At 34.1% G+C, this 18,742-nt stretch overlaps 2 protein-coding genes across 2 annotated transcripts in view; both read left to right on the top strand.

Moving 5' to 3' along the window:
• Positions 1–2,520: 2,520 nt before the first annotated feature.
• LOC125059404 (facilitated trehalose transporter Tret1-like) lies at positions 2,521–5,007 on the top strand. The gene is made up of 3 exons (XM_047663817.1): positions 2,521–2,636; positions 2,848–2,983; positions 3,262–5,007. The coding sequence occupies exons 1-3, from the start codon at positions 2,601–2,603 to the stop codon at positions 4,509–4,511; spliced, it is 1,422 nt and encodes a 473-aa protein (XP_047519773.1). The 5' UTR covers positions 2,521–2,600; the 3' UTR covers positions 4,512–5,007.
• A 3,057-nt stretch (positions 5,008–8,064) lies between these two features.
• The window catches only part of LOC125059355 (glycine receptor subunit alpha-2-like), a 29,676-nt gene continuing 18,998 nt past the window's right edge, over positions 8,065–18,742 (top strand). The window contains exons 1-2 of the mRNA XM_047663749.1: positions 8,065–8,338; positions 13,945–14,092. Of these exons, the coding sequence (XP_047519705.1) occupies positions 8,259–8,338; positions 13,945–14,092 (228 nt within the window). The 5' untranslated portion in view covers positions 8,065–8,258. The remainder of the gene's footprint in view (positions 8,339–13,944; positions 14,093–18,742) is intronic.

Genomic DNA, 18,742 nt, shown 5'->3' with positions numbered 1-18,742 from the left:
TTATTGTAAATCATACCCCAAGTGGATGTTATTTAGTCCTTTCAATCTTCAGCCCTCATTCATACGCTTTTTGATAATAAACACGTTTATGAGTAAATAATGTTTTATTTGACAGTATTTAAATATATGTTTGTTCGTTGTTACATCATCATATAAATGATTTATAAGTATACGAACCCGATATAAAACGTTTTAAATAAACTGATTGATAACTGAGATGGAGAATTGAAGAATGTATGATATAAGCACTTGTTAGTATATTGTTTTTATTTTAGATTTGTATTTTTATGTATTCCAAGAACTGTGACTGTGTCTATGTTTCCATCACATTCTTGTGAAATTCTTATGTTCTAAATATGTATACAATAAAAAAACTAATGCAAACTAAATTTTTAAGCAATCAGACTGTTTCTATTTAAATGTTTGTACTTGCGTAATCCAAAGAGCATTGTGGTAGGGGAGCCCAAGAGGGGATTTCGGGATTTACTCAAGCGCGGCAGATTAATATATAGGGGGATACCTTGTACCCGGTTAAGTACCTCCACAAAATATGAGGCCCATATATAAAGCCGCACGTGAAGGAGACAGAATCAGTTTAGTAAAAAAAAATTGACCATCAGAAATTCCCGAGCGCGTCAGATTAAGGTAGGGTGAGTTAATTACATCCTAAAAAGTGTATATTCCACTAATCTGACAATTTGAGAGTGACGGAAAAAAAGGGGAGGGCAACAAAGTTGTAAAAAAAAAACGTCATCTCGACATTCTCGAGCGTAGCTAATTTTTTTTTTATTTTGAAGGAAATAATTCAAGAATAATGAAAAATATATAATCTGACGATTTCCGCAAGCCGAAATAACAAAAATTCGTCGATAAAGTTAAATGCGTGCAGCTGCGTGATGCCTACATTTCCTTAAACCGATCGGAATCTACTAAACGGCGTTCTAAATATTTCCCTCAAAATTACATTTCCTGTGAATTTGAACCGATTCGGACCGATAGATTTTGAGAAATTTTGAAAAATCTTAAAAAAAATAAGAAATATTTTTTTTTAAAGTGGTTTCTTTATCGATCAATTTCAAAAACTAATCCGCCTTTGAGCTTAAAAAACCACGTCGATCGCCACCAAGCTGGTCAAAAGCGGTTGATTCGTTCGAGAGATATCGTACACGAAAGAAACCGAAATAACCGGATTACTCCGAAATTTGTGGTTCGATCAATTAAAATTGCAAATTATTTATGAGGATGATAAAACTGCGTCGAATGCCGCCAACCGCGTGAAAATTGCTTGATCCATTCAAAAGTTATTGCGGTTTGAAAATTCCAAAAATAGTGTTCTATGAAACTTCTATCAGACTTTCGAGCTGGGAGAGCTCAAATGCATAGAAATGTTATTTCTTTGAACTCAGCGAGCTCAAAATATCAATTTTAAGCGCCCAGGAATGGAATTAGCGGGAAGTTGCAGGCATGGCCCTTTAGGTGAACCGTTTTTCTATTTTTTTTTTGGCAGATCAGGCGAATCCCTCTAGATAATCATCAGATTATGAGACAGTACGTTTAGAACATAAAGATGAACCACATATATCTTAATCTGACGCGCTTGAGTATTTCAAAATTGCGATTTTTTTTTGCAAATTAAGAAAATGGCTGTGGGTTTGCGTCCCATCGAAATCGTCAGATTAGTGAATGAGAGCTTTTTTTTGGTGCACTTAACACTCCCTTAGAAAATCTGACGCGCTCGATAAAAAATTTTTTTTTTTAATTTTCAACCCTTAAATACAACCACCCGCATCATGCAAACGATCAGATTAACATACGTACATTATTAAAAATACGTAGGGCATAGATGCTATCAATATCTGACGCGCTCGAGGATGTCCATGCAACAGTTTTTTTTTACATATTTAACTATCTATAGCCGCTTCCCCCACCGATGAAAAGGAATTTATCATATAACATTTTTTTCTTCTTTTTATCTAAGCTTTGCATCCCAATAGGTCTCTACGACGCTCGAGTAAATCCCCATTTAGCATCGTGGGCTCCCCTACCATTGCTAGAGCGCGGGATAAAAGATGGACACTGACACTAGAAATAACGAAATGGACTGGACCTACTGGAAAGGGATGTATAGGACGACAAAGGAAAATATGGACAGATGACATTGTAGAACTAGCCGGGGAAAACTGGATGAATGTTGCTCAAAACAAAGAGAAATGGAAAAATATGGAGGAGGCCTTTACCCTAAAAGGGGCCATACAAAAACTAGACCACTAAAAAATTAAAAATAAATCTAACTTAAATTTTGTTAAAAACTCATACTAACTTAACTAATACTAAAGTCTAAGGAATGTAAACTAACCAATTGTTGTATAGATTAATAAAGCTTTAATAATAATAATAATAATCCAAAGAGTGAATAAATTTTTCACGATCCAAAAATGTGTCTACTAAATACTAAATAAATCAACTTATTTTATAACCATACAAAGTCGTACAACAAATTGTTACTCCATGAATTTTATTAAAAAACCAATATTACCTGTATTTTATGTTTCGATAGTCCGGACGATTGATTAACCAAAAAATAAAGAATTGTCACAAACATGAGCTGCTTTAAAGACGTATATTTTTGGAGACAGGTATGTTTTGAAGTTTAAATTAAATAATCAAATAAAGTTTAAACCAAATTGTTTGCCCATGATTCAAATCTCGTCCCCACCAATCCAACAACATGTGGAGAAAATAAGTATCTATAGGTATGCATTTATAAAGGCTGTTAAAGAATTTGGTTCTAACATAGGACCTTGGTCGAGACTTATTTGTACTATGAAATTACGTTTTATTTTACAGAGTCTAATACTTATAGGAGACAGCGTACACTCAGCCGGAACTGGTCTCATGCTTAGTTTCTCTTCTGTCCTAAACCCAGCTCTTCTATCTAACTCTACTGACATACGAGCTACACCAGAGGAAGTATCATGGATTTGTAAGTATGCTAGAATTTTGAAAGAATTTACTGAATATTCTGCATAATATTATATACTATGCAGAATATTCAGTAAACTATATTATAACTTTAAATAAAGAACTAATAACTTTTTAAGTTTTTTGCTTTACGCGATTAATCAACATATAACTAGAAGTTTCGATTACTTTTGGTCACTGAAAGACTACTATGGTATTTGAGACTTATAGTACGCTTGAAGAGGAATGTATGACTCCGACTTTACTATCTCAGACACTGACGAAGCCCCCTTGTTTCAGCTGCAAGTCTTGGTTTTGCGGGATTGGTGGGTCTTCTAGTTCTCCCACCATTTTTCCAACATTTCGGAAGAAAGACTATTCACATCGCTCTTAACTGCCTACTATCAATTGGATTCCTTTGTTTCTTCTTTTCAAATAGCATTACAGGATTGTTTATTGGAAAATTTATTCAAGGTATTGATATGGGTGGCGTAACTATTACCATTTTTATCATTGCCGAGTATTCACATCCCAAACGACGTGGTTACTTTATGACTATAAAGAAAGCAAGTGTATCAGTAGGTTCTTTACTCTGTCATTCTTTATATTTCTCGTGGACTTGGAGACAAATCGCACTTATAGCTGTGGTCCCTTACACAATATCAACAGTCATGATACTCTTTTGGCCAGAAAGCCCAGCCTACTTGGCTATGAAGGGCAAATACAAGGAATGTGAGAAGTCTCACATTTGGCTCTTTGGAAATTCCCAGAAGAGTATAAAAGATCTAGATGAACTGCTAACAGCTCAAATGGAGAGACGTAATAAAAGGCCAAAGACTCCGATGGAGATGGTTAAAAGGATTTTGGGCAAATTCGCTCGGAAAGACTTTATGAAGCCAACATTAATAGTCGCGTTACTAACTTTGATGGTTGATGCTTCAGGTCGATATTATATGATACTGTACATAATACAAATTGTTGTAGAAATAACTGGTGATACATCAACAGCAGTATACTGTTCGATAGCTGCCGATATATTTACCATGATTGCTTTGATCTTCCAGGGCTTTGTTATAAAACGAATCTCACGGCGAAAAATCCTTCTCTACTTTGGAGTTACCAGTACAGTCCTCACATATATTTTAAGTCTTATTATTTACTTGCAATCGAATCATAAGATCGGCGCGGACCTGCTTTGGCTGACACCTTCATTAATTGTTTTCAATTCGTTTATGGGCTTTGTAGGGGTAATTCCAACAGCGTTTACTGTGATTGGAGAAATATATCCATTGGAGCACAAAGGTACAGGTTCATTTGCTGCCGGTGTATTGTTTACTGGCCTATATGCGATAACTGTTAAATTTATACCAACAATTATAGATGAATTGGGCGTTGAAGGGATGTTCGCGATTTTTGCAACGTGTTTACTTGTATGTGTTATAGGATTATATTTCACTCTAATAGAGACCAAAGATAGAACGCTACAAGATATAGAGGATGAAATCAAAGGCGTTAAAAGGATGAATGAGTGTTTAATTAGTGCCACGTAGAGATTATAATTATTTTGTCGTCATAATAATAAAACATTATTATGACGACAAAATAATTAATATGGTAGCCATGCTCGACTATCTCGAACTAGTCCAGAGCCTATTTAAAAACTGATGGAAGGAATTAAAATTAAACCAATAATATTTCACAGGATCTGAGATACTATTTTCTACTATTATAAACTTTTCTTACGTGATTAAAGAATGGTGTAATATCATTTAAGTAAGCACAAGCTAATTTCATGTATTTATACGATAATATATTTGATTGTGATGTTTTGTTGCAACAAATGAATTGATAACGTAAAAACCTGTTTTATGAACCATACAGGCATTTCCTGTATACCTACTATGTTAAAACTTATGTCTAATATAATGTAAGATATTATAAAAATGTCTTTAATATTCCAGTCCAGTCCTATACATTTATTTAAACTTGTTTAAAATATAATTAATAACTATGAATTGTTGTATCTCTACCTTACAAATAATTTGTATGACTCAAAACTTGGCGATCAAAAAGAGTGGCATAGAGTTTCTTGCCAGTTCTTCTTGCCCGCTCTACGCCCTTGACTTGCGAACTGGTAGGTAAATTTAGAATCAATTTAACATATTTTCTGTTGACGTTCATAACTGTACTTGATTACCTATATGAATTAAGATATTTTGAGTTGGATAGTTTTGTAATGCAAGCAAGCAAAATATATGATATTTTAAAATGCAAAAAACTAAATAAATATGAATTGCCTTTAAATTAAATTTCAATATTATACAAATATAAAAACTAAAATCTATATTACTAGCTGCCGTGGTCTCTGGCAGAAAGACCAACGCTATGGAAAATTATTTTCAATACAACACACACGCATTACACACTTGAAACGAACCAAATGAAAAAAAAATTATATCTCTAATTTTTTTTTCTTTGATTATTGTTATTTTGTGTATTTATGTGTGTGTGTTTTTGTTAGGTTATAAATGTTATATCTATGTCTATATAAAACTATGCGGGTGATATGAATATCTGCTAACGTGCAATTAATATCATACATTGTGTTTCTACATTCTCATGAATATTGGTGAATTTATTTAGGATTTTATTTTATATTGTCGAGACTATATGGGCTAACGAGTAACTCTAGAGGATGTCGTTGCTCGCACTTAACTTTGAGGATGCTTACGAAAACCAAATTTATCTTTTCTATTGTATCCCAACATAGGGAGAAAAATTTCTTAAGAATGGGAAAATTTCTACTAAAAATATGTCCAACGTTCATTTGATTTTTTTACATTTTTGTAATTCAATTTAATTTGTAATATAATTTGATTTTCTATCTCTTTTTATCATAATAAAAACTTGACGGAAAGACCAAAGCCTAATTTAGATAAACATTGTTTCTTTTAGTTTATATATGTTAACGTAAAATTCTAAAAACCGTTAGATTGTAATCTATCGGTTATCGGTTATCGGTATTCGGTAGATTGTACCACACTGTCAATTACAGATTAATTTTACTTCCCAACAATTTCATATAACTACCGAATAATAATACGTTAAATTGCAAGCAGTATGTTAAGTTGACAATCTTTCGACAGTTTACAATCTCGCGAAATAGATTACAATCTAACGGTTTTTACAATTTTACGGTGACATATATTTAGCGTACGACTTACAGATGACGTATTTGACTATACAGTCGACTCTTAATTAATGAATTCTCGTTAAATTGAATCTTTAGAAAATTTGAATATTTTTCGGTCCCTTGATAAATGCTCGATAAATTGAATACAATCAGTTACAATTAATCCCCTCGGTAACTTGAAGTTAAAGAAATATTTTCTTGTTGGCCAACATGCTATAATTAGAAGTCCGGACCTCCTTACTCTCTATAATTTGAAGTGTTTATCGTGGACAGATCTGACAATTATTTTTATTTATTTTTTTGACAATGATAAACTGGAAACTAAGAATATAGCAAAGTCAAAAATCATGTATTTATATAGGTAAGACAATGTACACTTATGAACGTCAAAAAATAAATACACATTAAATGCTTCTAATTTTACATTTACTGCAGTTCTCAAATTAAGGACGTAGGACAGAAGCCACTCTTTTTAATCGTATAGTTTTTTGTTTAACACAACGTTTGTAAGGAGCTGCAACCATTACACCATGTTCCACATGACATCTTAAGTAATAAATAATAATAAAATAAATTAAAAACAAAGATTTGTCCTCTATCAGCAGGAGGCATGGTGAAATAGACGCACTTACATTCTCGTGGGAACAACACGCAAATACGTAGCCTTCTTTTCTGAATAAAAATTTGTGAATTGTGTATTGTATTTAAATGTTAATACATAATAATAATGTAGAACTAATAAATCACGAATTTCAAACTTACTTGATTCCCCCTCCCCCTCGTGGTTATATAAACGCTTGTTTTTTTTACTCACAATTATTTGAATAACTCAAGGGAGATTTAAATTATCGAGATTCGACTACTATACCAAAATAACACTCTTTATTTCGAATCAGTCAAAACAAAGGTACGCTTGGTCTAAGAAGTTGAGATGAAAGCCAAATTGGTTGAGAATCAATACAAAAGTGGTTTGAAACGTGCTTGAGTGACAAGCAATAGTCGCCTCAAGTGACTGCAAGCTAGCCGCAACGCGACGCAATAAGTATTTTTATAATTAGCACCGACTTTTATTAATAACTTTTAACATTGACCTTCAAAAATTAAGCGCAAGTTTTTGTTTGACGTCGCCACAATAATAAAAAGACCGCTGGAGCCCACAAACATAGGCTCCACCATTACGTGAATGTCGAGGCTATTCAACTCCTTGACACCACGGGCCTAATGAGAAGACTGAAAAGGTGAAACCATTGGAATTAGTGCACGTTGGTCTTAAGTGCTACACTATGGTAAGTGAAAAAAATTGAACACAAGAACAGAGTATCTTCAACTTAATAGAGACTGTATTGTGGTATTGGACACTGTCTTATGTTAAATATCCTTTTTAGTAAATTAGGCTAGATCGTATAGTTCCATGATGTCATGTATTATAAAAAATTATAATAAATAATTCTGAGTATAGTAAGTAGAGCTCGATATAATATATACATATACTAGTGGACCCGACAGACGTTGTCCTGCATGATATTTCAAGCAATTAGTAAAGCAAAGTATGAAAGTACCGACTGCAGCGCCATCTGGCGGGCTGGTTTGTGAATCTAAATTATTCCCAGATCCCCTTGAACACACACAAAAAATTTCATCAAAATCGGTCCAGTCGTTTGAGAGAAGTTCAGTGACATACACACTCACAGAAGAATTATATATATAAAGATAAGTATTTAACTAATGTATACAAATATTGTAAAACCTATAAAACAAACACAAAAATATAATCAAACCCAGGACTTCCTTCACGCGATATAATCCACAAGAGTATCAGTATAAATACAGATAAAAATACCTGCTTATTAAAAAACGCATGCGCGGAATATTCATACAAAACTGAATTTTTACCGCCTTTAGTTCGCTCGTCCGCACGCCGTCAATCAGAACTCAAAAAAGTTACGAACTTTTGAACGCGTTTATCGTAATATTCATGTAAAGGAATTTAAAAATTTAAAATGAACGATAAATATATTCCTAACTAATGAAATAAGTGAAGTTAAAAATTATTAGGAAGACTATTTTTTTATGAATTAAAATGTACTTATAGTTAATAATAAAAATGGCGGCCGAAAGGTATCTGTGGTTAGCTACTGCTCTGCTTCGGCTGTGGCTGGGGGCTGGCGATTTATGTTACGCTCAGTAAGTTATACTATTCACTTAGATTAAGACCCAATATTAAGACAAAGATCTTTGACTCACAAAAGTTAGGGTTTGATAACACCACTATTACTAGACTAAACCTCGATAAATTTCACGAATATCCTAAACCAATGTATTTATTTTTATGTACAGTGTATTTTTTAAATGTCAGGTTTCAGCGCGAGTACTGCCTAACTAACTAAACGGCTAACTTTTCGCCAATAATCGAAACCAGGACTTCCCGGTTGTGTGAAGCCTTTCTACCATGGAGAGTGTTCAGAGGAGTTGTTCGGATTAATACCTGCAGTTGGGTTTCATCATCGGACGTCCGTGGTTCCACAAATGAGCGTTTTTTAAGGCAGTTTTTGCCGCGCACCACTATGTGGAACCAGCTGCCCATTGACGTATTTCCAAACCAATGCAGCTTAGGGTCCTTCGGGAAAAGAGCGTAAAAATTCTTAAAAGGCCGGCAACGCACTTGCGAGCCCTCTGGCATTGATAATATCTATGGGCACTATCAGTAACCATCAGATGAGCCTCCTGACCGTTTGCCTCGGTTCTATAAAAAAAAAGAAGACGCAATAAAATTCCTACAATCTATTGGATGCAAAATTTTTACTCCTAAATGAATTTTAATGTGCGTGTTCAGAATCTAGAATTGCTTTTAATTTATTTCAGGCGCATAAGTTTAGTATGCAGTGATATAATATATTCATTTGCAAGTTATTTTCCCTCTATTAAAATTATTAAATTTATCAAGCGATATTTTTTTATTTATATATTTAGAAGGTCCTATTGGTTAGATTTCAGTATGACTAAAACGTATTCAAATTGAAATACGGGGTTTCTTAGCGCTGTTTACAAAAAAGTCCTATCTTATTATATTCTATATCTATATCTATAATCTCCTAGAGATTTTTAATAATTAAGCGTTTCGTTGTTTAAATTTGTTTATATATAAAATATTGGGCGACTGTGATTACTGCTATTGTTTAAACAAATCATAAAACAGGACCGGATTTAGGGGGGGGCTACAGCCCTGGGTCCTCCACAATAGAAATTCCGACTAGTAAACAACATTTCGTGTGATATATTTTTATATGTTTGTTAAATACTAAAGAATCTCTCGAAAAACTCGACTAAACAAATTGTTCATTTTGGGGAAAATTATCTGGGGCCAGGGGGCCTCCACTCCTTTGTTGCCCCTAGGCTTCCAAACCTCTAAATCCGGCCCTTGCATAAAATATAAAACAGCTACTCTATGTAGCTGAATGTATTATTTTCACATACAATATTCTTTACATTTCGATGTAGCTATTTCAAATCGTGGTAATAACGCAACATATAATTCCATAGACATTAGCTTATGCTTCACGTGACCATGCAAATTCGCCTAATTGTGATTTTCTTCTTGTATTATTGGAACAAAATGTTGAGACGTTTCCTTATCGCATGACGTTAATATTTAAACTTTAATGCAGTAGAACATTAATGTATCGTAAAAGTCACGACTGGTGGGTATATATATATATACAAGTCGTGACTACGATTATATATATATCCCGGGTGCGGCTTTAACGCAATACGTGTACTACGGGTTCCAAATATGTGTCTCTATAATGATAAATTAAATAAATGAACACGAATTTAACCATAAAATATTTTAGTGGAACGAACAAACTAGTAATCTAATTATAACAGTAAAATTATTATAAATTAAATTTTATCTCCTTCATGATTTTTATGTTTGCCTGTAGAGCCTGTCACATTAATATTTTTCTTAGAATTAAAAAAAAAAGGAGTTTTGGTTTATATTTAAGCAAATCAGATCGAAGGTCAAATTTAGATCTTGGCGTAGATTGAGTGAGAGTTGACGCAACATACCCCGTTTGTCAGTCATATCTATTTGACATCCTCTGATTTTTACACTCAGATTTCAGGTTCTATCTCATGCATAGTTTTTATTAGCAAGAAGTAAAAATTTAAAAGTCGGCAACACACTTGCGATCTGGCAGTATCACTCAATATCAGGCGACGGTCCTTCCCGTTTGCCCCCTATTATAAAAATCAAGTGTAGACAATGCTTTGCACGAGTTAAGGGTAATATCCGGAATATTTTTATAGTTCCTCACGGTTTTTATAGATTGGTATGTGTATGTTGCGCATACATAATAAAAGTAATTTAGATATATACATTTTCTTCACTAAATACAATAGCGCCCAACCTCAAACAGATCTAGAAATAAAAATACATAACTGTAGCACCAGAGTAAACTGTACATGTAAAACTATAAATAAAGTTCATCACACTAAATATCTAGGAGTGGTAGTTGATCAAAGAATGTCATGGCATGAGCACCTAGAACAAGTTATAAGTAGGATTCGAAAGCTTATTTGGACATTTAAAACTCTAAGGCACATCGCTGACAAACATCTACTAATACAGATATACACATCGCTGGCTCAGTCAATTTTAGTGTACTGTATCCCAGTTTGGGGGGGTGCTACAAAGATGAAGTTCCTGGAACTGGAGAGGGCACAAAGAATTTTACTAAAAGTAATGATGTTTAAGCCTTATAGATTTTCCACCTCTGATCTTTATGCCTCTTGTGGTGTCTTATCGGTCAGGCAACTGTACATTTTTTGCACTACCTTAAGATTGCACAAGTCTCTTAAATATGATGGTCGCAAACTGAGCAAAAGACGCAAATATACTGTTGCTCCTGTTGAGAGATCTAAATCAGTTTTTGCTATGAGACAATTTCAATGCCAAGCTGCTAAACTTTATAATAAATTAAATAAAATATTAAATATATACACATTGAATAAACATGAATGTAAAACGTCGCTACTTAACATCCTAGAAACATTTAGCTATGAAGACACTGAAGCCTTTGTAGGTAATCATGAATTATAATACACTAGTAAATAGTCAACTTCTACAATCAGTCATGAAAATTCATTCTCATAAACACACAAACACACACACACACATACACATACACACATATATCATTATTCACATTTTAACCTTAGATTATGTTTAGTAAATTGTAATACTTAGCTTAGCTATACGTGTTAAATTAAATTATAATTAGTTAGTACACCTATGTAATGGAAGAGCGGGTTCTCCTAACACAAGTGCTTATGCGCTTAAAAGGAGGTCCCAATCACTTATCAGCTATTGTAAAATCTTTGAGATAACGAATAAAGATTTAAAGAATTAAAGAATATATAAATACATAATAAGAGTAATTTCGCGTATAAAACCGATTTCGATGAAAGACGGTGCCGATACGATTTTTAGTTTTCGAGAAATGTATGGCCAAACAATTACGACATCTTTAACACATCCATGGAAGCCTAAATACATAACCTGATAACCTCCTTGTCAGGATTATTCTGCCGGGGTTCGAATGCTGGACCACACTAACAATGCCCTCAATATGAACATCAGCACATGAGTATATCAAGTCTTTTTATAACGTAAAATGTAACTTGTTTTATCCGCTAATATAAGCTTATAAAACTCGGTTTGATACTAGTTAAATGTACTTAACTGTTGTTAAAAGTTAACAATAGAGTTTAAAATTTAATTAAAACCTTTCGACAGATACGTTACGGCTTAACTGTTACAAAAGTTCGAATACCGGAAAGAAATTTAAAGTCTCCCGATATACATATCATAACATACACGAATGCTTGAAACCCTTTAAGGGGCCCAACCCACTACAATGGGTGCCCATGGGCTCCATGACTGCCGTTTTTGGGCGCCCCATAGGCTGGTTTGCTATAAAAAAACACGAATTATGTATTTTTACACAGCTTAGCAAGACTTAATTTAATAAATATAAGTGTATTTTGAAATGTTATAAGTTTAATTTTTTTTTTTTTATAGAACGGGGGGCAAACGGGCAGGAGGCTCACATGATGTTAAGTGATACCGCCGCCCATAGACACTCTCAATGCCAGAGGGCTCGCGAGTGCGTTGCCGGCTTTTTAAGAATAGGTACGCTCTTTTCTTGAAGGACCCTAAGTCGAATTGGTTCGGAAATACTTCAGTGGGCAGCTGGTTCCACATAGTGGTTGTGCGCGGCAAAAATGTTATATGCTCCACTTAATATGTTTTCCGTGTCTTTAAATAATATTTGTCTGTAGTATTGGCTTTTTTTTTAAGACAATTCACACCAATTGACCTAGTCCCGTGGTAAGTGCTAAGCTAGTGTTATGGGTACTAGGCAACGGATATACATACATATTATAGATAGATAGACATATAAATACATATTTAAACACCCAAGACCTAAGCACAACACCAAATGCTCATCACATCGATGTTCGTCTCAGCCGGGGATCGAACCTGGGACCCATGGATTCGCAGTCAGGGGTACTAACCACTAGACCAATTAGTCGTCATGCTGTTTTCTTTGAGGGCTTTTCCAACTGTGTAAAATGAAATTCTAAACGATTCAAATGTTAAATAAAAATTTTCTCTAGTTTCATATGGGAACGTAATTGCATACAACCTTTTAAAGTAATAAAGTATTGTAATTAAATATGTCCTTAATTAACTAAATAAACAAGGTAATATGCATTTATGTTTTTATATTATATAAACAGGTACATATGTGCTTATTGAAACACTCTTGCCAATTGACGACTCATTGGTCTAGTGGTTAGTACCCCTGACTGCGAATCCATGGGTCCCGGGTTCGATCCCCGGCTGAGACGAACATCGATTTGATGAGCATTTGGTGTTGTGCTTAGGTCTTGGGTGTTTAAATATGTATTTATATGTCTATCTATCTATAATATGTATGTATATCCGTTGCCTAGTACCCATAACACAAGCTTCACCAGCTTAGCATAGGACTCGGTCAATTGGTGTGAATTGTCTTAAAAAAAAAAAAATGAATCGAATGTCTTGAGATATTCAATTGAGTGTTGGTGCATCTTCTCTTCTAGTGCACACGATCTAGCCACTTCTCTGGCTTTTCACCACTGACTCCACAAGTTTTTTAGTAGTCACCATCATGTATTCTTATAGTCACCTGATGTTAAGTGCAAGTGCAAGCGCATTGCCGGCCTTTTAGGAATCGCACTGAAGAGCGTGAGTGAGCTCTTCAGTGGGTATCTAATTACATAGTGATGGTACATGGCAAAAAATGCCTTAAAAGTTCTCTGTGGAACATTGGACGTCGAGGCTATAAGGGTGGAATTTCATATTCTGCGTCGACGACCGATGATGAAATTCAGCTGCAGGTATTAACCTGAACAACTCTTCTGAACACTCTCCATTGTACATACGGAGAGATCCCACATCTCTCAAGGGATCAAGCTGCTCGTAAAGTGAGTGACTGCCAATGATTCAAATTGCTCTACGGTGATTACAGTAAAGAGGAAGGAGCTGGTACTGGTCTCGACCTGGAAGCGTAAACAGTTCCCCCTGTGGGGCCGAATTTCCCCTTTATAGCAAGAGGTGGCCTGGAGTGAAGTACCGCCACGCCTTGCTGTCTTCGTTTATTGAAAAAAAAACAATAATTTAATACACTGAGCTAATAATTTTACAGGGCTTTTTTGAAAATTAAATTATCTTTCATTATCAGGTCCACGCTGCTCTCCTTCCAAGACCTGCTGCCTGATGACCCTAGACTGTATGACAAGATGAGACCCCCAAAGAAGGATGACCAGCCAACCATCGTGAACTTCCACGTCACTGTCATGGGACTTGACTCGATCGACGAGAATTCCATGGTTAGTACAATTTTCGAAAAGATCTGCTGCTTAGATTTTTTCTTTCGTGAAAATATAGAAAATACGAACATCCGCAAAGACACGAGAGCAGGCGCAGAACCTCGACTGACAGCTTAATGTATCCGAGGCACAAGGGAGTTCGAACATTTTGTTGTATTGTTAATTTTTTCCCCTTCGTTACGGGTATCAAGACAGATTTGCAGCCTGACATGTTAAATCCTAGAGCAATCTTTGCAATACTGTATTATTAACTTATTATTATTTCCTATACAAATAAACTACAGATCATAGTTGCTTACTAATACAAAAAAGTTTCGAACAGTCAACTTTTGGTCCTTAATGACCTGCCTTGCGATTCTGTAACTCACTTTTCGAACTCTCAGAGCGGTTTTCGCAGCGGTGGTCGCGCTCAAATCAGTCGTCAAGCAGTCATTTTACGATTTGGCATTCTGATAAGGAGGGAGCTTGTAGTTTATTGTTTATCAGAATGCCAAATCATTTCTGGTTTAAGTTTTAAGCTTGCTGTCAATTTATCAACTATCACATTTTCAATTTTTTAATAATAAAAAATACAAAAATTCTTTCCTTGTCCCAAAGTTAATTTCATTATTTTATTTTAGTTATGCACAAAAACGAAAAGGAAGTATAAATTTGTATAAACTTTGCCTTTCTGAGAGTTATAATTTTATTACATTTATTTAGTTTTTAGTTTTTTTTTTAATTTATTCAAAAATACCGCGCGATCAGATTTGGTTTTTGTACGTTCACATAGTCCCGCAAGATGGCACTCGATTGATAAACGACGATAAACATATACATTTTAATGATGCATAAAAAAAATTAAAACCATAAATTTTGAAAGATTTTCAATCGGTCTTCTATGACAAAAGCCAACATTTTTGTCTTATTATATTCGTCTAATTACGACCTAAATTATCTAAATTTTATGCTTTTGAAAGACAAATTTTAAGATGTTTTCGTTATTTATAAATAAAATCAGGTCATCCATGAATTGATTAGATCTATAAGCACTACATATAGAATTGATGCAGTAACGTTTTACATTTAGATTATACCTATGTTTTATTATCTTGATTATAAAATGGCGCTGAAAAATAACAGTAAAACTAGGGCAGCTCAAGGCAAACTAAATAGAGCTATGTGCTTAGGGAATTTAACTGCTAATCATTATTACACTTTTAATTAATAAATAATATTCTGTTACGTATACCCAAGTAGGAAATAGAATAGATAATAGACGGACACTATAGCAGTTAAGTAAGTAAAGAAAACCATAGAGAGAAAGTGGTGCAAAGCTGGTTCGAACCCACGAATTTAGGGATGAGAGGCGCACGTTAAAGGCCAAATAAATAAAATTGCGTTCCGACCGGGTCTCGAACCCGATTCCAGCAATGCAGTCGCCTAATAAGACAGCAAGGCTACGAGACCCTACTATAAAAAAAGCGCATGCGTACAAAGTACACATGTCAGAAGTGAAACTTCTTTGGCAAACTAATTTTTAAGTCTTGTTCATATTTATACAAATCTAAAACTTTAGATTTCCGAGTCATAGAGGGAGGAAAAAAGGAAGATATGTTAGGAACGTAATGAATTTAATTGTCATTAAAATTCTTCGATAATAAAAACACGTGGCATTTTAATCTACAATTCGAGATTTCAATAAATTATTTTGCATAAACTACTTATTAATAATAAAGAATTTCTATAAGGTATCCCTTCTTATTCTCTCTCAATCGGGCTCAATCGCTCTCTCCCATTTCTTCGGCAAAAACGCTGGACATCTTCGTGACGCTCCGTAAAATTTTTACCCTCATGCACCTAAAGAAGTTTCACTTCAAAAACCTACAACCTTCTTTTTAAAAAATTGGTACAACGCTACTAGTAATTTGTGGAATAAGGATGTCTTCCTCACAACTTAAAAAATGGAACCTCGACCAATCGAACAGCTGACTGACCTAAGACCCCATTAGAAAAAGTCAAGAGGTTATATAAATATTCTTAGCGGTCGGAAAAACCTTGGTTAACGGAATTTAGGTATGTCATCGTTCTGCTGCAGCTGAAGATTATAGGTGTCGTTAGAAAATCCCTAATATCAAAGTATACTCAAAAACAGTTGTGAGAATAGCAGCTCTTATATCTCTGGTACTTTCTGCCAGCTTTAATAATTAGGGCCTTCGCTGCCCGAGATTTCAAAGACAACTAAAAGAATGTCCGTTGCAGTGGCATCTGTCTATATTGTCTTATATATGTCGCAGTAAAGTAATTAAATCAGAGAGTTAATTGAATCTCTGGACATTTAATTAAACATCGATATTCAATCAACTCGCTAGCGTTTTGATTTAAGTAAAGCAGCGTCGAAAACGTTTAACTATTTGTCTGACCGAAAGCCACCGTGTTGATTAATAATATAAAACAAGATGGACAGAAATATTTTTATAGAACTAAGACTATTTAACGTCAATCAGCTAACACCATAGATTTCAATGAATGAAGCATTAAATACCACGAAATGAAGCATTCAACCAAATATTTAGTGTAAATACAGGTTTTTACTAAAGCGCTTTTGAGTGGCTTTTTTTAAAAGTACCCAGTTAACCTATAAACCTATTTAGTTGCAAAATGTATTTAAATGTTTTTCAAGGCGTATGCCGAGTGCAAATTTAGTGAGAAATTTTGTGAAAATATTAATAATTGGATATGATATTTTTTGCCAGTGTTTTCAATAACAATTATAAATATAATTATAACAAATAATTCGGAGTTTATGGAATACATTTCAATTCAGGATTAGGTTAACAAAAATAAAGTATATTGGCAGTACGGGTAAGTCGGAGGCCTTGGGTTTGAGTCACGACAAAACATTGTTTCGGATTGGTAAGTACGGACAGCTGATCCCAACGAGCGGTCAAATCGTTGACAAGCATCGTTTCCAGACAAACATAATGAAGCAACATAATAAAATATTACAAATTCTTTTGTATGTTTACGAAAAAATTGTTTATTTGTAGTTATTTAATTCGTTATCATACAGCTCACATAAATCATTTAGAACAAAAAAAACTGAGCGTTTTTAAGGCAGTTTTTGCCGCGCACCACCACTATGTGGTACCTACCAGCTGCCCACTGAAGTTTTTCCGAACCAATTCGACTTAGGGTCCTTCAAGAAAAGAGCGTACCAATTCTTAAAAGGCCGGCAACGCACTCGCGAGCCCTCTGGCATTGAGAGTGTCCATGGGCGGCGGTATCACTTAACATCGGGTGAGCCTCCTGCCCGTTTGCCCCCCGTTCTATAAAAAAAAAACAAGAGTAAGTCCAATCAGAGAGACAATTGGGGCTCAAGTGCACAGGCGCTAATTAAAGATTTAAGTTGGCGCCTGGTAGATAGTACCGGTGACCCCAGAGCTGGTGCTTTACTCGCTCAACGAATAAGTATCGCAATACAGCGAGGAAATGCTAGCATTTAAGGTACACTGCCGCAGAAACCAAACTATAGACACTTGTTTATATTTTTATTTATTAATTTAAATTATAAATCATACGTATTATATATTTAGATTACTATTCTACCTAAATTGAGTTTCCGATAAATCTCTCTCTTCAATTCAAATGCGTGTTCATTAGATTACTATAAAAACAATTAAACTAAACATGTATTCAAAAATGGAATACTAATACAAAAAGTTTAAAAAATTTAAGAAAGCAAAAAACCATTAAAAATATTAAATACGTAATAACCTAATTTGGCTGTGTTGTGTGATGGTGTGAAAGTGAGGGTAGGTAGGTGAGGGTGTGTATGTGGGGTGTGCTTATAATACAGGTAATTTAGCGCTATGCATATTCTTAATTTTCCTTTTAAGCTAGTAATAAGAACTAGGTATTATTCATCTATATTTTCAATTATTTTTTAATTGTAGAATTATATGTGTAGGTATTATTGTGTATAGCTATCGTATCAGTAATAGCTTTATAGTGATAGAATAAAAATAAATCCACTTTAATTCCATACTGTTAAAAATTACATATAAAATGGACGTTCTAAGTCAAAAAGACAAAGTCAAATCATTTATTTCAATTTAAAAAAAATACCTTCTAGATTTATAGTTAGTTTTTTTATTATACTTTTAATCTACGTTAGTTATTGTTATTTCTTTTTCTTTGTGTTCTGCAGTATAGATCCCTTTTGGTTAAAGGCTCCAGAACTTTCCATTTGGATCTGCTCTTAGCTTCTTCCAACTATATCCCCCTGGAACCTTAACTATGTCGTCAGACAATCGCTTTTGTTCCCACATTTTTTTCCTGGATGTCTCCTCCGGCGGTATAATAAATATAATAATAATAAATGTTGGCAACAAATAAACTTACTTCTAGATAGATTTTAAATATTGTTACACAATGAACATTTGTATTATTGAGTTTCTTAGGTTATATTTATTTCCTATATCTTTATCTAATATATAAAATTATCGTGTCGCGGTGTTTGTAGTTAAACTCCTCCGAAACGGCTTGACCGATTCTCATGAAATTTTGTGTGCATATTTGGGTATGTCTGAGAATCTGACATTTATTTTTAATCCAGTAGTCCAGTATAAGTTCACCCCTAAATTATTATTTTTTTATTTTTAGATTAAT

The sequence above is a fragment of the Pieris napi genome, chromosome 19, assembly GCF_905475465.1.
Source record: "Pieris napi chromosome 19, ilPieNapi1.2, whole genome shotgun sequence".
NCBI lineage: Eukaryota > Metazoa > Arthropoda > Insecta > Lepidoptera > Pieridae > Pieris > Pieris napi.
Note: the sequence above shows the minus strand (reverse complement) of the source record. Positions and strands in the feature narration are given on the sequence as shown.